The 27,127-nt window shown below is 37.7% G+C and overlaps 1 protein-coding gene across 4 annotated transcripts; it reads left to right on the forward strand.

Annotated features, from left to right (window-relative positions):
* Nucleotides 1-2,718: 2,718 nt before the first annotated feature.
* On the forward strand, nt 2,719-25,463 carry dnajc19 (DnaJ (Hsp40) homolog, subfamily C, member 19). Of its 4 annotated transcripts, none has more exons than XM_066708833.1 (7): nt 2,725-2,870; nt 3,452-3,533; nt 4,942-4,993; nt 5,343-5,416; nt 22,407-22,486; nt 24,956-25,026; nt 25,278-25,463. In XM_066708833.1, the coding sequence occupies exons 2-7, from the start codon at nt 3,495-3,497 to the stop codon at nt 25,346-25,348; spliced, it is 387 nt and encodes a 128-aa protein (XP_066564930.1). In that variant the 5' UTR covers nt 2,725-2,870; nt 3,452-3,494; the 3' UTR covers nt 25,349-25,463. The 4 variants fall into 4 exon arrangements, with proteins under 4 accessions (XP_066564933.1, XP_066564930.1, XP_066564931.1 ...); XM_066708834.1 differs by having other exon boundaries at nt 3,452-3,521; XM_066708835.1 differs by having other exon boundaries at nt 3,452-3,518.
* Nucleotides 25,464-27,127: the final 1,664 nt, after the last annotated feature.

The following is a 27,127-nucleotide window of genomic DNA, read 5'->3' on the forward strand; positions in this document are numbered from 1 at the left end:
GCCCCATTTATTTGAATATACCAAACGGAAATGAACCATCATGAAATAGTGCCATGAAATACTGAAATGTGTCATTAAAAATAGTGCCATGAAATACAGAAATGTGGAATTATAAAAAACATAATTCAAAAAATAGTATTTATTGACTCATTTATATATTTATTTATATATTGTCTCATTTATTTATTTCATGATTTATTTCAGCCATATTTATTTATTTAATATTGACTCAAACGGCATTCCATAATTTTGCGCATTGCATACAATTATTAGGGTGAACAACACAGAATGGATTGCGCCGTGCAAAATGGGGTTTTGAATATAGCAAAGGCACATGTTTGCGTGCTAGCTATGTGCGCTGCGCAAACCCTACTAATATCTAGCCTATAGAATATAGCCATTTTAGTTCTGTGCACTGCACGGTCCATGTAGAAAGTTGTAGGAGCATTGCCCAAGTTCCCACCTCTGCTGAGGACTGCCCTGCAAAATCAGGATGCTGAATTTAAGTCTTGCAATAAACCTAAATAAAAACATTGCTGTAAGTGCTGTTTGATCACCTCAGTCATTTCACAATGTAAGTTAAAAGACCGTATATGTTAATGCATGAATACAGTATGATCATATTTACAAAAATAACTAATAAAAGCGTTTTCTTTTCAGGTACCCTTCCCACAACTTTCCCATTCATTAGGGACAAAATAAGATAGGGCTATGTAGATCTGTTTTGATTTGCTTTAGTTTTTTGCAGTAATGTTATGTTTAGGGTATGTTAGCATACTCTATATTAAAAAAAAAAAAAAAACTATTATTAAGTAACCTAAACACTCAGGAATAGTGAAAAACAATCAATATTCTGCTGCATTTGCATCCCACCCTACCCCTAGATTGGTGTATGTTTTTAAATGCACAGGACACAGAAGGTTAATGTCCCACAGTTACTGAATTTAACAATACATTTCTCTCACAATTAAGTTCAAATACACTGACACATTTACAGATATACCGATCAGCCATAACATTATGACCACGACAGGTGAAGTGAATAACACTGATAATCTCGTTATCATGGCACCTGTCAGTGGGTGGATATTAGGCAGCAAGTGAACATTTTGTCCTCAACATTGATGTGTTAGAAGCAGAAAAAATGGGCAAGCATAAGGATCTGAGCGGCTTTGACAAGGGCTAAATTGTGATGGCTAGATGACTGGGTCAGAGCATCTCCAAAACTGCAGCTCTTGTGTGGGGTTCCCGGTCTGCAGTGGTCAGTACCTATCAAAAGTGGAAGGAAAAGAGGTGAACCGGCGACAGGGTCATGGGCGGCCAAGGCTCACTGATGCACGGGGGGAGCGAAGGCTGGCCCGTGTGGTCCGATCCAACAGACGAGCTACTGTAGCTCAAATTGCTGAAAAAGTGAATGCTGGTTCTGATAGAAAGGTATCAGAACACACAGTGCATCGCAGTTTATTGCGTATGGGGCTGCATAGCCGCAGACCAGTCAGGGTGCCCATGCTGACCCATATCCACTGCCTATCTGCTGCTAATGTCTTGATGCCAGATACCACAGCACACCTTCAGAGGTCTAGTGGAGTCCATGCCACGACGGGTCAGGGCTGTTTTGGTGGCAAAAGGGGGACTTACACAATATTAGGCAGGTAGTGATAATGTTATGGCTGATCAGTGTATGTGGCAATGTATAATTACAATTCCTAGTAGGAAACCTACTTAAACTTGTATTTGATAATTGAAATATAATTAATTTGTAATCTAGTGCATTTGATGTATTTTTTTCTAATAGGATGCACTCCAGATTGTTTAAAAATATAATTTAAGAAGGGAGACAGCCCCTTTTAAAGTAAACAGAATAAAAAATAAATTAAAAGTGGCCAGATCAGGTCGAAAGTCGTAATGTTAAATATGTATCATATAAATATTATATGTAATACGAAACATTTGTTAAGAAATAGCACGTGTAACCTTTTTGAAAGGTTTCTATATATAACTTTTTTAAATTAAGGGTTATGTATATTATTATTTATTAGCTGACGCCCTTGTTCAGGGCGACTTACAAAATATAAGAGCAATACAGAGTGCAAAAATACAGTACAGTTAAAGGCATAATACATTTTACAAATTCCAATTTACACAAGTGTATACGAGATATACAGTAAACAATATATGAGGTCTTACATCCAAGATTGTAAAAGCTGATAAGTGCAGACAAGATGTTAAGTCACAGTCAAGGGCCAAGGGAAAGTGAGCATTGGGGAAATCAAAATAAACAATACGACAGCTAGTAAAACGTTGTGTAAGTACTATCTTACAGGAGAGTAAATGACTAAATTACTGTCTGAAAAGATGTCTTGAAAGAGATGTCAGAGACTCTGCTGTTTTGACTTCAAATGTATATTAGAAAACTATGTTTAATGGTTCTACATGTAACCTATTTGAAAGGGTTCCTCCAGAGCGAGAACTCTGTCTATAAACATTTTTCAGTTTAGTTAAAATTATCTAACACCAGTTCTAACCTCGCTTTATCAAACAAACTAAATAGGCCATACATATTTAATGTATTATGCAAAATGTACAGCCACAAAGTACCTTAAAATACGTTATATTATAGTTGTTATTATTATTATTTTGTTGTTGTTCTTACAGTTTTGATGTATGATCCATCGCCAATCTCGCAGTGAATAAGCAACGTGACGTCTATCCATTTCAGTGCGACAAACTGAATCATTTTCCGGCAGTAGGCAGAAGTTACCTTGTATTGTGCAAAACATGAAGTTAGCCTGATGTCCGCTCATACTTAAAATGAAAACAACTGTGATATATACCGTAGATAAGGGGAACACAATCTAGCGCAGAAGATGGTAAGTACAATTATTAATTCGAACCCAAATGCAATACGGAAATACAGGCACTCAATTCAATTATTGTTATTATGGATTGTACGGTCGGGCAACCGCTTATCGTTTGTTTGTTTAATTATATAAGTAAAATAACGTAAAGTGATGATCGATTAGCGACCACCCGTATAAAATATATCTTGAAATGCTGAGAAGGCTTTAGTTAAAAGTTGTATAGTTTTAGTTATTAAAGGGTTCACCTTAGCAGCACGAAGTCAAACTGTACTTTGTACAATATTATTTAGGGTTCAGTCCTCACCTTTTAAGTTAAAAACAACACTAGTCGTTCACTGAACATTTTCACTAGGTTCAGGATCTTTATCTCGTTTACTGGTTATGATGTAGCATGCAGTAATCTTCTATGTAGCTAAATAACTTCAGTCAGGCAGGGCTTTAATTGGTTTTATTCTCTGTACAATACCTGCCATTTGTCGGTTAAATTCTAGGAACAGCATTGACAATCTGGCCTAAGCAAAATGAATTGCACGCATTCTGGGAGTGTTTAAACTTCCAGCATCATTTCCTTCTGTCCCTGTTTACTCTAGCAAACAACCGTGACACTGAGGCCTGCAACATATCAGAAGCGACATGCTCATGAAGGCAGCTGTGGACGTGGTTACAAACAACGTCATTATATCGTCCATAATTTTGTATTGTCTAGGAGTGTAGCACATTTTTTTAAACACTTCACATATAACATTTTTAAACCCCGGTCTGCAGTACTACAGTATGACAAGTTTAGTGAAACTTACAATTTGCTTCAAAGATGGGCTCCAAAGTATGGATTCCCCCAGAAGGGATGTGCTTCTCTTTGCAAAAAATACAATCGTAGTAATATCCCTAATCTCTTTTATTTTGGGTATTGTATAACGTCAAACTTTACAGGTTAGGAAAGTGTGAGGAACTGTTTGTCTCGTTAATTAAAATTAACAACATTGGTGTATTTAATAAAAGACTAAAGAGACATTTGTTAGTCACCGCTTTAAACAAAAAAGGTAATGAACTGATCATACAATGGAACTAGTCATATTAATTAAGCAGTTCAATTAATTAAAATCACAATTCCTTTAACATGAACGGGCTATATATATATAAAAAGACGTATGAACATAGTGTGGTACTTAAATGAAAATATTTTTTTAGTCAAACACTGACATCAAGTGCTATCCAGATAATCTGTTAGTACAACAGTTTTCAATGTTTTGTTTGTTTTTTCAAATTATTAAAATAGGCTATAAATAGGCTACCCTTCTTTACACATTTAGCTCCTGTATATTAGTCATAAACAAATAACACTTATAAGGAAGTACCATGTTACAATAGTTCATGTTCATGTTTACCAACAGCTCTCAATTTTAAAATGCATTAATTTAATTCTATTTCCAGTATATTATTATTATTATTATTATTATTATTATTATTATTATTATTATTATTATTTTACAAACTCTAGCAGAGATCACAGGCCAAACTGTTCAAAGTAAGCATTATTTTTAATGCAAAGAATAAGTAGTGTAGCATGCCAGAGGGTAGTGTAGTGATCTCAAGCCTCGCTAAGAGACCTGGGCCTTTTAGTGATGCAGTTAGATCGCTGCACTGTGGCACGGGAGAACAGGGCTTGATTCCTCATCGTGGCTGCTACCCCCATAAATACTACAAAATTGTATGTATATGTGTATTTAAATTATATTGTTTTTCTGTCATATCTGCAGGAACACTTTTGTTCACCATGGGGGGTAAAACAGCAGCAGTCATCTAAAACACACTTTGACCATGTTTGGGAGTGATGAGATACAGCATGAATTGCCTGAAATATCTAGTAAAAAAAAAAAAAAAAAATCTTAAAAATAATTAAAGAAAAAATGTATATTAATTAAGAAGTGCAACATATAATTTCATACTGATGAAGTGCCAGTGGTTATTGTAGCTGTTCTGCACATCTTTTGAAGTGCATGGATGAAACTGTAATTATTTTTTCGTCTATCAATTAAAGCAAATGTGTAATCAAGGAGCTTTGTTTTCTTTCCATTGGCAGGCCAGTACTGTTGTAGCAGTTGGCTTAACAATAGCGGCTGCAGGATTTGCAGGTTGGTAATTTGGTGTTTTACATTACATACATAACAGTTTTTGTGTGTAAAGTGATTGAAAGTGTTACATGTTGTCTAATTCTGAATTGTAGGTTAAAATAAAACAATCATTACAAAATAAAATCTATGTTCTGTACTTAAGGATCTCTAAGAAATTAGAAAGTGTGAATGTGCTCAGCTGTATCTGCATGTTTCAAGATATGCCTTTGTGTAACAGGACTTGTGTAAAAGACATATTTTGATCAAACATAAAGATTGGATAATTTTCTCAAATGCAGATCATGTAAATCTGTTTTCAATCTGTTGTGCTCAATTAAGTCTTATTTCAAAGCCTTCCTTCCTGTTTCAGGCCGCTATGCTGTACAGGCAATGAAACGCATGGAACCTCAAGTGAAACAGGCTCTTCAAGGTCTACCGAAATCTGTAAGCCATTTTGTTCTGTTTTTGCTTATTAGTCAGGATGGGTCAGTTGCAACAAACTTGCAGAGTTAGTACGGAGCTGCTTACTAGCTAGTATGGCACTATCTTGGGATAATCCCTAGCTTCATACTAAGTAAAAAATAAGGTGGAACAAAGTTGGAGACTAGTTAATACCCAGCTTTAGTATGGTATTAAAGGATTGAGTTTGTTGTTATGCTACCAAACAGGAAGTGAGGTCAGTGAAGAGGGCCAGACACAGATCTAAAATGGCTATATTCTATGGGCTAGATATTCGTAGGGTTTGTACATCATGCAGAGTGGTTTTCAAAAATGCGCATTATTTGCCCCGTTTTGCATGGTGCAATCCATTCTGCCCCGTTCACCCTTTAATTGTATGCACGTAGCAAAATGGGGGTAAGTGGGTGAAATTATGCGTGATTTCTGCTATTTTCATAGCTGTGCGCTGCACAAAAAACAGGTTTGCGACGTGGAAAATAATGTTGAAAACCATGGCGTTAACATGGCACACATCCCTATTTTAGGGGACAGTGACTGGACAGTGTCATTCCAGTGCACAGTCAACAATGGGGATGTCTTTTTTTATTTATGGTTGTATGTGTGCTGCACCAGAACAAGTTCCTAACAGTTTTTTTTATTTATTTTTTATTTTTTAGACAGAATGACAATACATACATGCATGCATACATATGAAACATAGTTGGTAGCATGCAGCGTGTCTGTGGTCATTGCTAGTATTTGTGGTGTTCATATTGATTGTCCCTATGTCCCCTTCCCCATAGCTATTAACTATGACTATATTTTGTCTACAGTTATTAGCTCACAAATGTAGGATTTGTATTAACTGTATATTTTCTTATGCACTTATGTAATTTTGAACTTGTAATTGGTACTGTTTTCATCTGTAATTTTACTGTATTGCACTTTTATAATGCTCTTATGTTTTGTAAGTCTCCCTGGATAAGGGTGTCTGCTAAGTAATAATAATAATAATAATAATAATAATAATAATAACAATAATTTGGACAGTGATGTTGCACTGTACACCCGGCAATAGCAACCCCGACACAGGTGAAGATGCTGCAGGGTGACCAGGCTCACACAGACACAATTCGCCACCTTATATGTTCTCCACATGAGCTAATGTAACCATGAGTGCATTCACTTATCATAGAGCCATAGAACATACATATACACACACATTTGTTCTAAATTCTTACTATTTCCAAATTTATTTGTGACTAATTCCAATAGTGGAGCCATATACAACTAATTAAGAGAGTTATTTATGGTGGCTCTAGGCTACTTAAAACAGGTTTCAGGGCTCAACACTAATCTCCATTGGCACAATGGTTAAGGAACAGGGCTATGAAGCAGGCGTAGCTGGTTCAAATTCCCAAATGGGCTGTACTTTATTTGATTTTGTTTTTCTTTAAGTTAATATAATATATATATATATATTTTTTTTTTTTCAGTTAAGTTAAACGAGAATGAACAATTATAAGGCGATTTAATAAGGCTTTTATACAGCTTCTCTTCATTAGAATTGTTTCAATAACACGGTTCAGGGAACGTTAACTCCTAGAAAATTAATGACAATGCAAGGAAAATTAACTAATTGATATCCAGTTAGAGTGGATCATTAATTGAATTCAGCCAAATAAATCTAAAACAATAACTTAATAATCATCATCATCATCATAAGAATATGCACTGAATTTAAAAACAACGCTTAAGTAAAATAAATAAGCAAATCACCCCTTTTGTGGAGTGTAAGTAATATATTTTCAAAAGATAAATACAAGTTTAGTTCAAATCAAAATCAAAAGGATATGGTGGCTACACAGCACTAGGTGCCACACACCTGTTTTGGACACACAGCAGCAGTAATGTACATACTATTATGTTTGATTCTGTGATGACCTATATGCATACAGACAATTATGGGTATTGGGTAATATTTATTACTACTATGTCCGCAATATTGTGTTTGTACTGCAATACTATGCGTATCTGCCTCGTTGTCAGGACAATGTCATAGAGGTGTGCAGTACTTTATTACAGAGGAGGTCTGCATTTGGGATGTGTCCAGACTCGAGTACACTGCACACTGTGGACTGATGCCAGATGTGATTTCTAATTATGTGCGCGTGTGTGTGTGTGCGCACGTTGGTATATGTGGATTATGGAGTCCAAAAACCTGAATACACACCGACACTATGAGGACAGTGCCAGTGTCCTCATAATTCGGACAGCGGATTCTGCTGTTTTGCAAAGTCACTCTAAACCACAATTGTCTGACTCGTGTGTGTGTGTGTGTTATGTGGGTGCCGCCTACTCCCTTTGCCCATGTAGGCTGGAGCTGGAACTGTAGCTTCACACACAGCCGGCCACTGATTGGCCAGAGAGCTGTGACTGCTGTCTGTAAGCGAGTCCAGCCTGGTTTTTAGAAATCAAATAAAGACAATTTTGGGAGTATAGTGACATTGAAAACCACATCACAGTTGTACTCTACAAATAAGGTTATTCCATTATTTTAATAGCTATACATTTTAATGGAATCTGCAGAATTGTTACCGATTAGTTTAGCTAGTTGTACAGTGCTGGGCTTTTCACTGTGTCAAACATTCATATGACTTTTCATGTAACTGTTTTTATAGGCTAAATTAAATATAAGTGGCTCTACATACTGATATTGTAATGAATCAGTAGCATATTTGACTGACAGATGTTTTGGTAAGTAATACGGAGAAGCCAGCGTTTGTTTTACGGGAGTTTCTAAAAAAGATGAGTCCTAACGTAACATAATGTATTGCCATTTTTTATAGAGGTTTAAACACACACTCCATCCCGTTTCACATGTGTTTAATAATACATGTGTTTAATAATAATTTAATATTGATAGAGCTGGCTCTGGTGTGTGGCTATGATTGGGTTTAGTGTTTGAGTGAAGTGTGATACGATTGAGAAAAGAGACCAAATAATTCTAACAATATAATTGTCCATTTGTTGTCATATCCCTACTGTTTAATGCAATACTTTAGCAGGGCTGCCCAATCGGATTTGTGATGATTTGTGGAAAAAGTATAATCTATATATTCCCATTTTAATTGTTGATAGTCCAACACTCATGTCGATCCCTGTCATTTATTCCTGTTTTAAACCTGTTTAAAATACAAAACAAAACATCAGATATATCCAGTGGCGAACCGTGACTATTGGAGCTAGGCCCTCAGTTGTGGAAAAAGATCTGACATCATACATATAGATAGAGAACTCGGATGCCTGTGTAGCGTAAGGTACACTTATAAATTTCAATTAAAGAAGTGAATTTATAGTATCACTTTATCACGAGTCCTGAATCTTGTAGAACTCAATTTCTGTAATAATTGGACGCAGACACCAATTCCAAAGATATAAATTGTCAAATTTATTCAAAAACAAAGACTAAATGTAGCACTACACTAATTATACAAAGGAAAAAAAAACTAATTAAAATTCAACTCTATATCAACAAATCAAAGACAAATCACTTCCGTGACCAAATCAAAGACCATGGGATTGCATATGATAACACACAAATCGTTAAACAGAAAAGGTTATAAACACACTGACTACAATACCGGTTAGTAAGACGAAGGTGAGTCTCTCATTAGTATTGTTAGTCAGACATTAAATAACTACGCAGGTTAGTATTTATGTCAGGTAACTTCTCGTTATATATACACTCACCTAAAGGATTATTAGGAACACCATACTAATACTGTGTTTGACCCCCTTTCGCCTTCAGAACTGCCTTAATTCTACGTGGCATTGATTCAACAAGGTGCTGAAAGCATTCTTTAGAAATGTTGGCCCATATTGATAGGATAGCATCTTGCAGTTGATGGAGATTTGTGGGATGCACATCCAGGGCACGAAGCTTCCGTTCCACCACATCCCAAAGATGCTCTATTGGGTTGAGATCTGGTGACTGTGGGGGCCAGTTTAGTACAGTGAACTCATTGTCATGTTCAAAAAACCAATTTGAAATGATTCGACCTTTGTGACATGGTGCATTATCCTGCTGGAAGTAGCCATCAGAGGATGGGAACATGGTGGTCATAAAGGGATGGACATGGTCAGAAACAATGCTCAGGTAGGCCGTGGCATTTAAACGATGCCCAATTGGCACTAAGGGGCCTAAAGTGTGCCAAGAAAACATCCCCCACACCATTACACCACCACCACCAGCCTGCACAGTGGTAACAAGGCATGATGGATCCATGTTCTCATTCTGTTTACGCCAAATTCTGACTCTACCATCTGAATGTCTCAACAGAAATCGAGACATATCAGACCAGGCAACATTTTTCCAGTCTTCAACTGTCCAATTTTGGTGAGCTTGTCCAAATTGTAGCCTCTTTTTCCTATTTGTAGTGGAGATGAGTGGTACCCGGTGGGGTCTTCTGCTGTTGTAGCCCATCCGCCTCAAGGTTGTACGTGTTGTGGCTTCACAAATGCTTTGCTGCATACCTTGGTTGTAACGAGTGGTTATTTCAGTCAAAGTTGCTCTTCTATCAGCTTGAATCAGTCGGCCCATTCTCCTCTGACCTCTAGCATCAACAAGGCATTTTCGACCCCCACAGGACTGCCGCATACTGGATGTTTTTCCCTTTTCACACCATTCTTTGTAAACCCTAGAAATGGTTGTGCGTGAAAATCCCAGTAATTGAGCAGATTGTGAAATACTCAGACCGGCCCGTCTGGCACCAACAACCATGCCACGCTCAAAATTGCTTAAATCACCTTTCTTTCCCATTCAGACATTCAGTTTGGAGTTCAGGAGATTGTCTTGACCAGGACCACACCCCTAAATGCATTGAAGCAACTGCCATGTGATTGGTTGGTTAGATAATTGCATTAATGAGAAATTGAACAGGTGTTCCTAATAATCCTTTAGGTGAGTGTATATCAGTCTCATTTACGTTTAGGTGCCGAGATAGATCCTATCATTACTTGTTACCACAATTTCCCTTAACTGATTATTATTCAATGATTAAGGATAGGCAGAGCCACCTATAATCTGGTGTCTATTAACTTGTGTCAATTTCAGACTAAACAGTTAAACAGGAATGAGAAGATATTTCTCGGCGTTGACAGATTTTATTTCTAAAATTATCAACAAAACAGTTTAATGCAACACACATTTATATTTAAGAAAACTAAATGATATTACACATTCTAGAGTTATGAATCACAGATTAACATTTCTAATTGATTTCTCAAATGTCATGAATCACAAACTCCAAACTGTTAAACTTATCTGAACTTCGTCACAGAGAGGCCTCTCTGGCTTCGGGCTCAGATAACAGCACACGGCACGAGGTCCGTGTGGTTTGGAACAAAGGCAGTCCGGTTCGGCTTTGTCCAAGAACTTCCACTCAGTCAATGCACCTGGAAGTTGGGGTTTTGCGAATGTAGAGTCTTTTCCAAACAGATTTTCCACTGGTTTGAAGGCTCCAAGGTTGTGCACAAAATCTTCTTGGCAAGCAGGGTCTCTCACTGTACTTATTTGAAGACAAAGTCTTTGAGGAAAGCAGGGCCCTGTTTGGTTCCAAGGGTCAAGTTTCTTAAGACTCAAATAGCTATTTAAATGACTGACACTTTCGTATACAGTCGACTTAGTCAATTGTCCAGCTGTAAAACTCCACTGATCAGATGGGTACAGTGTAGTTTAAGTTGGTCTTTGTTGTTTTGTTTATCTTTGTAATTGTGATCAAGAAAAAATGGACAAATTAACATCCAAGTTGTTTCACATAAACACTTAATTAGGTCTTACATTACTAAATCTAGCAAGGTATAAACAAATATATCTTTTATAAACTTTAAATCTTACACAAAGTAATCGACAATCAATACAGATTTCTAGAAACAGTTTCTGTATTACGAATACATATTTAAACTTTCTTTACCAATCAAATGCAACATATATTGTAAGAATATTTCAACATGTAATTTAAAACAGTAGATGTCTACACAAATGGTAAAACAAGTGTTTTAACATTAGGCAGCGAGAGAGATTCCTATCAATAGCTAGACAATTAGATGCGTCAGCGATGGATAAGCCTAAATGTGACTGTAGCTAAAAATACCTCGCCTCCAGTAGAGTAATGTTGTGTAAGTCTTTAGGTTTCACCCTTTCTAGCGAGGACAAAATCGACAAGTAGTTTGTGGTCGTTGCAATCTGATATCTACATTGTTTGCATCAAGAATCATCAATATACTTATAACAACGAAAGTATTGCTCACCACGCTGGGAATAGTTAGCTTTAGATTATAGTTTCATCTGGAATCGTTACAGCATTTCAGCAAGTCTCAACATGAGAACAACATGGCCTTTTTCTTTCCTTTTATTTCTACTTCCACCTTTGACCTAGGTGAACACATGAGCCCACAAATTCAACCACACAGCTGCTCACATTGTTTCAAGACCATGGACAGTATACAGTGAGGGAAAAAAGTATTTGATCCCCTGCTGATTTTGTACGTTTGCCCACTGTCAAAGAAATGATCAGTCTATAATTTTAATGGTAGGTGTATTTTAACAGGTGTTATTTCGAACCTTCAGCTCCCTCCACAGATTTTCTATGGGATTAAGGTCTGAAGACTGGCTAGGCCACTCCAGGACCTTAATGTGCTTCTTCTTGAGCCACTCCTTTGTTGCCTTGGCTGTGTGTTTTGGGTCATTGTCATGCTGGAATACCCATCCACGACCCATTTTCAATGCCCTGGCTGAGGGAAGGAGGTTCTCACCCAAGATTTGACGGTACATGGCCACGTCCATCGTCCCTTTGATGCGGTGCAGTTGTCCTGTCCCCCAAAGCATAATGTTTCCACCTCCATGTTTGACGGTGGGGATGGTGTTCTTGGGGTCATAGGCAGCATTCCTCCTCCTCCAAACACAGCGAGTTGAGTTGATGCCAAAGAGCTCGATTTTGGTCTCATCTGACCACAACACTTTCACCCAGTTCTCCTCTGAATCATTCAGATGTTCATTGGCAAACTTCAGACGGGCCTGTACATGTGCTTTCTTGAGCAGGGGGACCTTGTGGGCCTGCAGGAATTCAGTCCTTCACGGCGTAGTGTGTTACCAATTGTTTTCTTGGTGACTATGCTCCCAGCTGCCTTGAGATCAATAACAAGATCCTCCCGTGTTGTTCTGAGCTGATTCCTCACCGTTCTCATGATCATTGAAACTCCACGAGGTGAGATTTTGCATGAGCCCCAGATCGAGGGAGACTGACAGTTATTTTGTGTTTCTTCCATTTGCGAATAATCGCACCAACTGTTGTCACCTTCTCACCAAGCTGCTTGGCGATGGTCTTGTAACCCATTCCAGCCTTGTGTAGGTCTACAATCTTGTCCCTGACATCCTTGGACAGCTCTTTGGTCTTGGCCATGGTGGAGAGTTTGGAATCTGATTGATTGATTGCTTCTGTGGACAGGTGTCTTTTATACAGGTAACGAGCTGAGATTAGGAGCACTCCCTTTAAGAGAGTGCTCCTAATCTCAGCTCGTTACCTGTATAAAAGACACCTGGGAGCCAGAAATCTTGCTGATTGATAGTGGATCAAATACTTATTTCCCTCATTAACATACAAATCAATGTATAACTTTTTTGAAATGCATTTTTCTGGATTTTTTTGTTGTTATTCTGTCTCTCACTGTTAAAATACACCTACCATTAAAATTATAGACTGATCATTTCTTTGTCAGTGGGCAAACGTACAAAATCAGCAGGGGATCAAATACTTTTTTCCCTCACTGTATGCTGTCAGAGAGAAAAAAAGTTGTGCTGTATTCGATGTTCTATCTCAAGCATACAACAACAAAAAAATGCACCACAACACGAAATGTCATGTACCCAGTACTTCCAATTGCAACGTCATTAGCTTTGTTAGTGATCTAAAATTGAAATAATATTTTACACATTGTATTCAAAATGATATGAACGAGAGAGCAACAAAAAGCAAGCTGTAGATGAAAACAAAATGTCCACTCACCATTATGATTATCCATTCTCCTGTCCTTCTTTATGAAATGGGCAATGGCAGGTTCATATAGCTTGTCCTTTGATTTTAAATCCGAAAGAAGTTATTTTTCAATTGAGATCAAAGCCATGGCTGACAGTCGGGCCTGTCCAGTGGTGTTCCTGGAATATGTCTTCATCCTTTTTAGTGCAGAAAATGTTGTTTCTACTGATGCTAACAATTTAGCCACCACATCGTCCTTGATTACTCTCTCTGCAGTTGCCATCTCCATCGTTACATACACTCACTGCAAAAAGCTAGCCAGCTAGCTAGGCTGAAGCGTGAGAAAACAAGATAAGGCTCGCTATTGGCTCTGAATTAGTGACGTATACTTAGGCCCTGTAGAGGGCCTTGAGGCATCATACAATTGTCCCACCTATTACAAGACAATGTGTGATTGGTTGATTCTACTGTCATTCCAAAATGCTGCTCTAATTGAAGTCAGACATTGACTGGTGCCTTCTATTCAAAGCCTGAGGGCCTAGCCAATGAGCGTTGAGCCCAGCTATGTTAATTTCTTCCAAGAGACTACCAAAGAAAAATTCTGATTGGATATTGTTTTCTCTTGGATATTAACCCTTCTTTTCCCAACACAAACTGAAGAAATTCAATGGGAAGATCATTACAATTAAGACAAATAAGATTAAATCAATGAAAACAAAATTACAAATTATAACATATACAAATATATACAGATTTGTATCTATCCTTAGGCCCTCTCTGAGGGCATAGAGGGCCCTGACGATTCCCCACTGGATATATCTGTCAGTATATACATGTCTTTCTGTGTAAATACAGCTCTGGAAAAAATTAAGAGACCACTGCAAAATTATCGGTTACTCTGGTTTTATTATTTATAGGTAAGTATTTGGGTAAAATGAACATTTTTGTTTTATTCTATAAACTACTGACAAAATGTATCCTAAATTCCAAATAAAAACATGAATGGAATGGAATGGCTGCCATACATGTAGAGATGTAGAAATTGCAGTGGTCTCTCAAGTTTTTCCAGAGCTGTATGTCGTGTGTTTAAGTAGTGTAGTAGTATTAGTAGTAGTATCTGTTTCTATCAAAAATAACATGTTTTTGTTGTATTTTCTGTTTGATGGTTTTGATTTGAATTCACCAATATGGAAAACAACATATGATTGATCAACTGTATTATGAGTTAGAAGTGTGTATTTGCTGTGTGGGTATCATAGTGACAGCCCCACATGCAGGTCCTGTAACTGGGACTGAGGCAGGTCGCGCTGGCGCTCAGCGGCAGCCCGGCGTTACTGTCGTGTTTAGATGATCAGTGATGCGGTTGGTAGAGAGTTGTTAAACGCAGGTGGTGATCTTAATGACGCCTTTATGAAATATTAAATCACCAAAATATGAATGCAAAAGTAACTTCTTAGTGATCAGCCCACAGCGCTGCAGACAGGCAGCTGAATGAAACTGAAGCTGCTCTATTGCCACGTCTGAAAACATCCTATTCTCTGCAAAATGATTGTACGTCACAAAATGTGAATAATATGTAAATGTGGGTGTTATTTTTCATCATTCAAATATTAATTTTAAAATCAATATCAGGGCTAACCTCCAAGATTTTTTTTTTTTTTTTTTCCTTTAATAATAAACAGTGATCTATTTCTTGGAAGTATGAGGGGAAAAAAACAAACATGAAAATGAGTTGTGTATTAATATTAACAATGATTGGCTTAGGACTGTGAAATTGGTTTCATTAATTAGTCTTCAGCACTGCTGCACCTGTAATAAAACATTTCTTAAGAGTAATATACATGCAAATCAATCTAAATGTCATTAAGTCTTTAAAATGTAACTTTAAAATATATAAAATTTAAAATATCCCCATTCTGAAGTTGAAAAAAAAAAAAAAAACTGCAGAAAGTTTAGTAAGTCTGTCCTAAAATGTTCATAATTTGACCTTTTTGATCACTGCTACACTATGGTACACAATTCTGTGTCATACAGGACAACATTTTAAAAGCTTTGATAAGTGTTTTTAAAACAAAAAGTATATTTAATGTGAAAGATGAAATTGAATAGTTGTAGGTCAAAGTAATACATTTACATAAGTGGTCAAGTAATTGCCTGATTTATAAGTTAAAACATTTTGTCATACCAGAAAACGATTACTTATCCAACAATGTCACTCGTTATCTGGAGTGACTTGCTTATATTTTTATGGTTTTTAGGAGTATTTGTAAGTGTGTAGGCATCAATTTTACATTGTCATATTGTATTAACAACACTAACATATTTATTACATTAGTTTTAATTTGGATGTCCTTAAATAACAAATAAGATTGCAACATGGTCATTGTTTTGTTTTGTTTTTAATGTCAAGAAGCCATTTGCAAGTTTTAAGAGAATATATAAATCCAAGTAAAACAAATAGCGTAATAAAAAGTTAATGCTTTTTAAATCTTAAAATGTTTTACTGCTGTTTTATCAAAGAGCCTATGCCTTGAGTGGAATTGTATTGCATCAAAGTGACTGCTCACTTCTGATTATTTACTGTTAATTAAAAAAAAAGTTAGTGACTCTTACTCTCGGTTAAATACAGAATGAGTGTATCTCAAAGTACATCTTTGTTGCTGAGATAATCTTTAGATATCATCCCATATGAGATGTCACAGTATGTCATTCCGAGTAACAATATCAGTCAGGTAGAACAACACAGATTATTCTTGTAAAAATACATAAGTCAGTGTCCTTGAGGGATACAACAATAATCATATAACCGTAGCATTTTCAGACATTTCCCAGCATTTTTCAGTATTCAGCGTTATGTTTTGGGTGACTAACGTCAAAAAAATTGCCGGTGTCAAAAGAAAAGCCCAAATTTGTGAGAGTAATTGTGATATATATATTTTTTTATTTCCCTGGGCTGAATGTTTGTTGAGATCAAACTATGAATACTTATAACCCACTCTATGCTGACAAAAAAAACTAAAGTCAAATCCTTTGGAAATCTATCATTGTTATCCGGTATGACATTTTTGATACTAGACTCAAAAAAAAGTCGAAATGATTATTTTCAGAAATAAAACTTTTTGAAATAACATTCAAATGAATGTAGATATAGCTTTGATTTGTATTTTAAACTAGTTACATTTTTTTACCATTTTAAAATCCTTATTTGTCACTGACCCACATCCATGCTCCAGTTTTATAGCTTGTTTTTAACATGTTAGGTTTTGTAGTCATTCTTTAAGTATAGTGCGGTTTTATTTTATGATAAAACAATGCTTCAGTGCATTGTCTCATTTAGACAGCTTTTGCTTGAACAACCATCATTACTTACTGCTACATAACATGGTCACAGCTTTATTAGATTTTGAAAAATGTTGCCACTCCACTGCCGTTCTCCAATAGTACCTGTGTTCTCTTAAGATCTAAATTTAAACATAGTGGGGTGGGCAGTATACTGGCATGACACTGTGCCATGATATGGATTTTGTCATATTTTGGATACCGTGATACATTATTAAATTCATGAGTCATTTAAGTCTATATTGTTTTGTTCAAAATTTCAGTCGAGTGATATTACAGATTTTATGCTAAATACACTGTATCAAAAAACAAAATACAAGCATGTCATTTATTGCACTATTTTGTTCACAGGAGCAGACAGTACATAGTCACTTACAAATTACATAAAAGCCCAATAGAGCTTTGTAAATAATAAATAACATATACAATATGTATTCAATTCAAAAGCTAAATAAAACCTGGTCACTTACGGTCTCTTTTGATTTTAAATCGAATACTTCTAAATTCACTTCTACAACGATTCCAAAACAGCCTTTTATTAAATCCTAGTTAGCCACGGCAGTTGCAATCATTTTTCAGCTCTTGAATCTTACCCCTATATTTCGATAATTCTGGTTACATGCCTGTAAGCAGACTTCCTACAGAAAACTACCATGCCCACGATGCATCTGTTTAGCACACTACCTTCATTCATCCACCTGCAGAGTCTTGTTCTTTTAATGCTGTGGCTTATTAACATGTGGTAATTGGAAACATGAGATGCAAATGTATTCCAATTTGATATTAAACCCCTTTTCAAGGCCTCAGGATCATTACACTATCCCCCGTCCCCTGTCCCCCTCCAAGTAATTACAGCACACCCTTGTGCTGCTCTTCCATCTCCTCACTCGGATCTCGTTTCACATACTTCTAACACCAATGTAATGAGCTGGGGGTTCCAGCCATGGTGAGATTCGAAGCCTGGTCTCCCACGCCACAATGCAGCGACCTTACCACTTTACAAACTAAACCCAAACCTATTATCTAGACCAGTAGTACAACCTACCCTGCTGGGTTTTTTTCCAACCAAGCTCTCAATTATTTAATTGAACTCTTCATTGAAGTAATTTGATTACATTTGACTCTTTAAATCGTGTAACTGATAAAAAGTTGGTTCCTTAATAAGATCATCATAATTTCCTTATACAGTTTTATACTTAACTTCAAACTGCAACTGTTACAAAAAATGAAAAGGCACTGAGTTAGGAAATTAGTTATCTTTCAAGTCGGAAGCACTGCCCAAGGGGGGAGAGATTTCTGCGCACTTCCGTAGGAACCCGATCGAAACGTGACTCTTATCAAAGCTGCCACTGGCCCCTGCGCACGTCACTCAGAACAGGTCCCTTCCACTTCCTGTTCTATAAAACGTGACGTCAGTGCAGGTTCGTCCTCTTTTGCCATTTTGCTGGACTCAGGAACGTAAGTTCTCTGTGTCTGTGTTTGTAATTATTCAAACTGCGTATTTTGGCTGGCTAGCTTACTTCATAGTGTTGTTCACCACTGTTTTTGCTACACATCATCTCTGTCTTGTGTGTGTTTAGTTATTATTGATAGCTAATCCCAATTCCGGAGGTCCGTCTGCGCTTTCGGTTTAAGAAGAGCCTTTAAAAAATAATAGTGCTATATAAATTCCGACTGCTTGCTGTGTTGGTTTTTTGTCCACAGGACCTTTTCCTCCACAGCAGGAGCGCTAGCAGCGGCATTAAAATCTGAGGCCTGGCTGCCCGGCATGAGTCTCGGTGTGTCTGAAGAGATCTCGCCCGCGTGAGGTGCTCCTCCGCCGACATGCGCCCGCGGCTCCCGGTGTTAGGGACTTGTTGTCCCAGGTGCAGGGCATGCTTTGGCACCCCAATCCGGGCCTCCTCTAGATCTGTGCCTGGTCCCTAGTCCACGGGACCAACAGAACGGGAGCGACTGATTGCCTGGGGTCTATCAGACGCGGTAGTAGCCACTATTCAGTCGGCGAGAGCTCCCTCTACAAGGTCGCGGTTTTCCTACTGCTGGCGAACGTTTAGCACCTGATGCCAAGACAGCGTCGGGAGTTATGAAGAATGAATTTATTGGAAAGTTTTTGATTCAACAGTACCCTTTTTAGATCATTGATGAAAATAAACTACAAATAACGAAATTCTAGTAATAACAAACTGTGGGAACTTATTTTCAGATATAACTCCTAGCTGTAGAATGTGTAGATATAAAAATAATGCTGCAGGCACCTGAGAGGCTCACAGAGGTGTGGTCAGTTGTGCACCTAGGGGCAGAGCTGCTTGGCTCTACTAAAACAGAGACATAAGACAGTATTTCACGCTTTCCATTTGTAGATTTGTTTAGTAGAACTCCATTCTTATTTCTCAAAAATGCATGTAGATGTAAACATAAAATAAACGTGACTGCACCACGCATTTTATTTATAGATTTCCGTGTTGCATTTGCAAGTAATAAAGGTGGCTGCTCAGCGTACATTTTGTTGTCTCAAATTTGCATAGCAGTTCATGCTAATCAAAAATAATTTTGCTTAGCAACACGAATTGCTTGATTAGTTATTTCAATTGGTCTACCAATGATCAAAAGTGGTGTTTTTTTTTGTTTTGTTCTCATGACATATGATATGTGCATTTGTATCTACATTACTTTGCATGCATTTTAGACTGTGAAATGTATTTTACAGATATTTGCAATAATTGTTATTTAATGCTTGCATGTTGCAGGTGTGTGACTGTAGATAGTAGCCTATCTCATGCTCATCTCTGTACCCAAGTTATACCACTATGTCTTCCATGCTTCTCCTGAGGTGGTGGTGTAGTCAAGCCTTTCCAGAATCCTGCACAGTACTATCCATCTCTGCTCACAGACCCTGACAGCATTGTTTATTTATTATGTAATACTTTCATTCACCATTGCATAGGAGAGGAACTGTTGTGCTAATACAAGTTTGAAATATGTCTTGACTAATACAGTTATGCACTTGAAGTGACTTTCAAGTCAACTTATTTTTTTTAACCCTCTGAGCCCCCCCCCCCCCCCCCCCATTTTTGCTTGATTTTACTGTTGTCCTTTTTGTTCTTATAACTCTGTTACTACAAGGGCTAGAGTCAAATTTCTTATATGGCACAAAATGGAGATTCAGAAAATAACAAATAATTGTGTTTGTCCCACCAGTGTTAATACAGAAATCAAACAAGTGAAGAAAATCAAACGCTTATAAGAACAAAAATAATTTATGGTCAGTATAACACCTTTTTATTGCTCCAGGCAGGCTTTTCACTGAATATTGAAACTTCAAAGTCTTATGAACTTGTGTAAAAAATAAAACTCAAATGTGACCTCCAGAACAGAAATTACAGACATTTATATTAGACTACCAACAACTGGAATAACTATATACAAGTAAAGAAGAATACTAAACAGGGAAACAGAATTCCAAACATTTGGATTTTGAATATTGTCACTTTAGGTCTTACATAGACACAGGCTATTCTTTACAACAGCTCCTGTCTATGTTGATACAGGAACTCATCCCAGCCACCACGCTGCATTGGCGTATTATTCTTGCACAGAGCACAATGTCAGTGGCTTTCATAGTGCTGTAAACAGACTCCACATCTATGATTTGTTTTTGAAGGTGTAAGGTGTTTTATTTTTTGTCAGATTCAATTTTTCTACTTTGTATTTGTTTTTCTTGCTGTATCGAGTCTTTCCGCTCTGTCTATTGATCGCGTCTATTCTTTAAGCACCACATCTTCCCCATGTGCGCTCTGTGCCTCTCACACAAACAGACAGCGCAGCGCAAACCCAGCTGCTCGGACATGGGTGTGTCTGGTATCATTGGAAAGCTACAGCCCTGCCCTGTAAGAGAATGACAGACCCACTGGCCAATGAGGGACAGGACTCGGGTAACAGGCATGGAGTGCGGCCCCCTCTCTCTTCACAGACGCGTTTCTTAAAGGGGAGGTCGCTCAGCGCTGCTTATACGGAAATGGCGTAACTAGGCTCATTGGAAAGCTAGAGACCTGCGGTTTTCGGGAGTGACAGCTTTGAGCACCTATGGGAGACAGGATTAGAGTAATATGACGTAGAACGCTCGCCCCGCCCCCGGGACAATTTGCAAAGGGCGGACCCCAGAGACCCCAAAGTGCAAATAACTCAGTAGGAGTGAGAAAAGATCCAAATGTAAAAAAATGTAATGCCCTGATTTAAAGCCCACGCTGCTTTGCGTGTATAATAACTTCATATAAAATATGATATACAATGATGGTTTTCATTTCACCACTAGAGGCCGTTTGTGCCCTATAACTAAGGATATTCATGTATACAACCCCAAAAAACGTATCGGTCATTTATAGTTTCAAAAAGCTGTTAGCGGTCGACCTCTAATAGGTGGTACTCCGGGACTGGTTTGAGAACCACTGATCTACACTAAACATTTAATAAAATGTTGGTTTGAATTATTTGAAAGAAAATAACTTCCTTAATGCACAAGATTTAGACCTGCATCTCCAACCACACTCTTAGCACTGAACCACAGCCCTGCCCCAAACATGGTATACTAATATACCATATTGACATATATACCAAGTCAGCTATAGGCTATATACAGTCCACTATATAACTTCATATTGTTCATATTATATTGCATTACAATTCTAGATGGATAATTCCTGTAGAGCTTTCAATATATTCTCAGTTATTTCATAGTATTTGATTTATACACTTGTTATATTTAATGTATTTATTTTTGTTAGCTGTGGCTTCAATTTCACCTATGTACACCAGAGCTATGCTGCAACTAATACATTACAAATATGTTGTCATTATCATAAACAAATGCATTACTGTATTTTATATGTAAAAAACAAAATAAAATTGGGTTTTATGAATAGTTCAGTTACCAAAGTTATCAATACATTTTGTGATTTTTAAAATGTTGCTCCACTTAGTACTATCCATAGTTAGTTAGCTGGAGTAGGACTAAGTTAGTCCCATACTTAGTCTTCTCTAGAGGGCAGCAGCAGTGATTTGGGGGTTTGTTGCAATGGAGACCATTTTTAGTCCGCAGCTGGGGACTAACTTCAGGGACCAAGTTCATTGCAATGGGTATTAAACTTGCGTACTAGGTTAGTATAGAGCTGCATACTAAGCAAGGCATTATCCCCAGTTAGTATGTTGCTTTCAGTTAGTTGCAATTTATCTGATTTATCTTTAAGAGTTCAAGCCTTGCTTTGTACACATATAGGATGAAAGCTGACCGTGAATTTAGATTACTTGCTTTTGGACTACATAACTATAGTGATAAACTCTGCTCCAGCAAGTGTAAAGTGGGGATGCACTGTGGGGATCTTTTCATCAGCTCTTTCAATGGTTCACTGCAGGAATTTTCATTATTTAAACACAAATGTAATACATGTAATTTATGGTTCAGTTTGGACTGGGTAAAATTCCTGTTTGTGTCCCTAGTTCAAATCTGAAAATTGACGCACATTAAGGTAATACAAGTATAAACCAAATTGTAGTGTATGCAAAATATTTATGTTGTAGTCTGGCGATTTGTCTTGCTGTGTAACTACTACCTCTGATATTTACAGGCTTTCAGTGGTGGATACTACAGAGGTGGATTTGAGCCAAAAATGACCAAGAGAGAGGCTGCACTAATTTTAGGAGTCAGGTACATAACTTTGATTTTTATCTTTAAGTTTTTAATTATTTAATTTGACTGTCTATCTTTAATATCCCAATGGAAACAATAGACATTTCAATGTTTAAGCAATATTAATTATTTAGAACATATATATAGTAATCTGAGTGGGATTCCTTAAAGAAATAAAGGAAGAGTATGGTTGCTGCTCTGCACATATATTCTCAAATTCAAATAAGAATTTGTTTTCCATAATGATAACCATTCTGTTTCACTGAGAATTTGTAAATAGACAGCACTGTGTAGTAGTGGTTAGGGCTCTGGACTCATAACAGGCAGTGCTGTTGTACTCTTGAGCAAGGTACTTCACTTAGATTGCTCCAGTAAAATGCCCAGCTGTGTAAATGGGTACAAATGTAAGAGCATCTGCTAAATGACAAATAATGTAATGTAAATATTTACATGTATAAGTGAAAGATTTAAATGTTTGGTGTGTCCATATGTTAAAATTATATGAACACAATTTACAAAGATACTAGGTTGTGATGTCTATATACTATAATAGACTGAATGTGATCCTTGGATTATTAATGGACACCAAACAAGCACAAAGGGTTGAATGGCCTCCTCTTGTTTGTAAACTTTCTTATGTTATTATATACTCAACCTGCATAAAAACCTGCCTGCAGCTGTATAATACAAAACATATCTGATATGAGGATGATTTGTTAGTTTTGCTGACAGTATTAATTAGGAAGACAGGAGATCTAACGAACACAAGATTAGGGTTTTTTTAAATTCTTCTTCACAGACATACATTTTGCCTATTTTTTATTTTTATTTAACCATTTATTATTAATAAGAATTTGAGGGGTAGCATAGGTGTGAGTGCAAGTATAGAAAAAGGAACTTCAGATACTTGAGTAAATTATGTAAAAATGATGAAAACATGAAAAACACGCCAATTTCCTCATGTAAACCTCCATTTCATGTGTAAATGCTACAGAAATAATTGTTTATATCCTTAAATGGCCGCATTATAAAAGTGGAAGGTTTATTGGTCAGTTTATTGTGAGTTGTTATTTATTTATTTATTTATTTATTTACTAGCAGACGCCCTTGTCCAGGGTGACTTAAAAAATAGTTTCAAGGTGAAGTAAGTTTATGATGGAGGTTTCATGGTTATCAATGGTGTATTTCATGTTAATAGTAATGCAGAAAACTGATATATTCCCGCCCCCCATTATCATTATGCTCTCTATATTGTTGTGGGTCTGTTGTGCACTCTTCAGTACTGTGTACTGTGTTGTAATCCTAAACTTAAACCTAAATGCTTATATTCACGGCTTGCTAGTTCCATCAGTGACATGAAAAACAACTTGGGTAAAATCAGTAAAACAAAGTATTAAACAAGTAGACACAAGGCACAAGCCACAGCTGTACACTATTTAATTTGAATAAGCTGTCACATGACAGCCATGGATTCTGTGATGTAGTGTCTCGGATATTTTTCTCTGCGCATATAAACCACCCTTTCTGTGATTTTCCTGCAAAAATAGCATGAAAGCTGTACGTAGAGATAATTTACATATTAACACACTCATTTGCCCTTAATTTGCATGATGTCTGGTTAACAGCTACTCATCCCAAGTGGAATATACCTAGTAAACCCCGAGAGGTAGAGGGTCATTTCAACTTTGACTCGTGTTATTGTCTCGAGTAACTTTAAAACACATGCAAATGCCTTTAAAGTTAAAGATTTTGAGGGGGATGTAGCAGATTGTATTATGAAGCGAAATAATAGAGGGAAAGAGGGAAACAATATCACAAAAAATCTAAATTAAGCTTTTTGCTAACAGTAACTGTTTTCCTTTTATTGCCACTAAAGTTTGAGATTATTGGTTTATAAGAGAGGAAGGTGGGGAAACCATATTATAGGCCAACTTTGAGCCATTTTTGTTATAGGTTTTTCAAATGGTTGAATGATTGATGCTTATATAAAAGGTTAATTATAATTATTAAATTAGGGGAATAGAAGAAAATACATTGAATGGAGGAGTCTTAAAAACCTATACCTTTTCCATTGTTTGAATAACCCCCATGGGGTATAAAAAGAAGTTACTAGTGAATCAAGTAAAACACTGCAGGGCAGCTGGCTATTAGTTTAAAGAAAGACATATACATCTTTGTACAACATATACAGAGTGTATGTACATTATAACTTGTTATCTAATATACATGCATTCCAAGAGAAAAATAACAAGTAAGTACAGGGGAATAAAGGTTTAATGAATGCCAGGACCTTGAATTGATGGCATGTTGCTGATAATAGTAATGGGATAAATGTGTAATGACCTCCAATTGTTTACTCACTGTGGAGACTACTTTGACATCTTCCATCTTCTGGCCGAATGACTAAATTGCAAGCAAATGGACTAATATTGTATACTAAACTACATAATAAATATTTACTAATAAATACGTTTTCATTTATTTTAGTCCCACTGCTAACAAACTGAAGATCAGGGAAGCACACAGAAAAATCATGGTACTGAATCACCCGGATAGAGGTAGGCATAAGGATTGTTGGGTACTGAATTTATATTTCTTATTACGTCTTATTCTGGGATTGTGGTATGAATGTGCTGGTCAGAAAAACTATTTTAATTGTAAGTGAGCCTTTCTGATTATTCTTTGCATTCTGATTTTATTTTCTGAGATTTACATTCTTAAAATATATTTTGCAGCTTTATAGTTTAGAATAGTTTTAAAATGTTTAATGTTTAATGATTAATGATTAATGGATGACTTACATTTTTAGGTGGATCCCCATATCTTGCAGCAAAAATTAATGAAGCCAAGGACTTACTTGATGGGCAAGCCAAGAAGTAGAGGAAGCCTATGGAATAACTTGGGATGGATGTGAAAGATCAAGAACAAAACACAAAGAAGTTGAAATTATTATCTGAGATGTAACTATAATAAAAAAAAAATGAAGACATTTGCATTCTGTTTGACCACCTGCTTGTTTTGATTTATTATGGTCTGTGGAAAAGAAAAAACACCTGTTTTGCACATAACCAAGGTTCCCAGAAATGTTTCCCATGGAAAATATATATTTTTTAATGGTTAACTTTTGAATAAAATAGTTTTGTTTAACTCAATGTATTGTGTATATGCTGGTTAGGAATACCTAATTTTAATATATTTGAATCAATTTAAAACGATAGGTTGCGTATGCAACCCAAGTTATCTGATAAAGGAAGCACTGCCCAAGGGGGAGGGCTTTTTGTGCAGTGCCGTAGGAACCTGATCGAAACGTCACTCTATTGAAGCTGCCATTGGCCCCTGCGCACATCACTCAGAACTCACAGTTTTTGACCATCAACCAAGTGTCATGGTGTGGGGGGGCGGCACCTGTTGCTGTGCCTACACAGCCAGGAGAGCACAGATCTGGTCCATCCTGCTCCCTGTCCGAAGAGCCTGACCTCTGACAGCCCGGCGGGGGGGTGGGGAGGGATGACGCCGAAGAGGGGGAGGGAGCCCGGGGGTGTCACTCTGCCGCTCTTCCTTGTCGTTCATGTGCACACACGGGGGGGGGGGGCGTGTGGCCATAGCGGCGCACACCGCGGGCACTGCAGGCAGGAGGGGCGCGGCTGCCATGGCAGGTGTGGTAACGGCAGCTGGCACAGCAGTGGAAGCAGGAGGAGATGCAAGCGCGGGGGGCGTGGCTGTCTCAGTCACTGCAACCCTGCAGGAGGAGACGGAGGGTCTTGGGGAGAGGCGGAGATCCACCGCCCCCGAGGCCCCCCTGTTACTTGCCGGAGTGGGGGATCTTCGGGCGCGGCGGTGAGTGCGGCGGCGCCCGGTGGAACGGCAGAACTCCAGGCGTGCTGTACCAGACCCGGAAGTTGCACCCAAATTGCACCCGCTCTTAGTGCCCAGACAAACGGGGCATATGACTTACCCACTCCAGGCGGGCAAGGTACACTGGGCGCAAGTGGCACAGTGGCGGGGGGCGAGAGGAGCTCATCACAGAGCACCGAGTGCACACGTGCGTGTACAGGAAAACGTGCACACATGGATGGGGAGGGCTAGCAGAGCTCGTTCTCAGTTTAGGCTGTAGTGTGGGCGCAAGCCAGCGGAGGAAGTAAACTGTGGTGACAGCACAGCCGTGAGGCCTACCAACCGAATAATAAGAATTATTATTATAAAAACAATAATAAGGTTTAATGCACGGACAAGACACAGAGAGCTCACGTTCTCGGGCCCAGGGGGAGTGGCAAAAGAGGACAAACCTGTGCTGACGTGGGAAGGGACCTGTTCTGAGTGACGAGCCCAGGGGCCAATGGCAGCTTTGATACGAGTGACGTTTCGATCAGGTTCCTACAGCAGTGCGCAGAAACCCCTCCCCCTTTGGCAGTGCTTCTGACTTAAAACAATTTAAAAAATGTTATCACTGAAAACTAGCAACCTTGGATTATAACTAGTTCACTGGTTGTAAAGGCAGTGACAGGAAAAGGAACAAATTCATGTTGTGATTTAAACGTTAAAAATGTTAAAACTGTCAAAAAGTTGCTATTAAATTGAGCAGGTATTTAGGAGATGCCATTCAATACAGCTGCTTCTTTATTTCCTTCCCCTTGGTGAATTACTTTCTGTGTTCTCCCC

The sequence above is a fragment of the Amia ocellicauda genome, chromosome 7, assembly GCF_036373705.1.
Source record: "Amia ocellicauda isolate fAmiCal2 chromosome 7, fAmiCal2.hap1, whole genome shotgun sequence".
Taxonomy (NCBI): Eukaryota; Metazoa; Chordata; class Actinopteri; order Amiiformes; family Amiidae; genus Amia; species Amia ocellicauda.

What these genes read in the sequence shown, in the direction of transcription:
- dnajc19 (XM_066708833.1), top strand. Translation starts at nt 3,495, where the DNA reads ATGCTCATGAAGGCAGCTGTGGACGTGGTTACAAACAAC. An exon ending in TGGACGTGGTTACAAACAAC is followed by an intron (nt 3,534 to 4,941) that starts GTCATTATATCG and finishes TTCCATTGGCAG; the next exon opens with GCCAGTACTGTTGTAGCAGT. An exon ending in TTCAAGGTCTACCGAAATCT is followed by an intron (nt 5,417 to 22,406) that starts GTAAGCCATTTT and finishes TGATATTTACAG; the next exon opens with GCTTTCAGTGGTGGATACTA.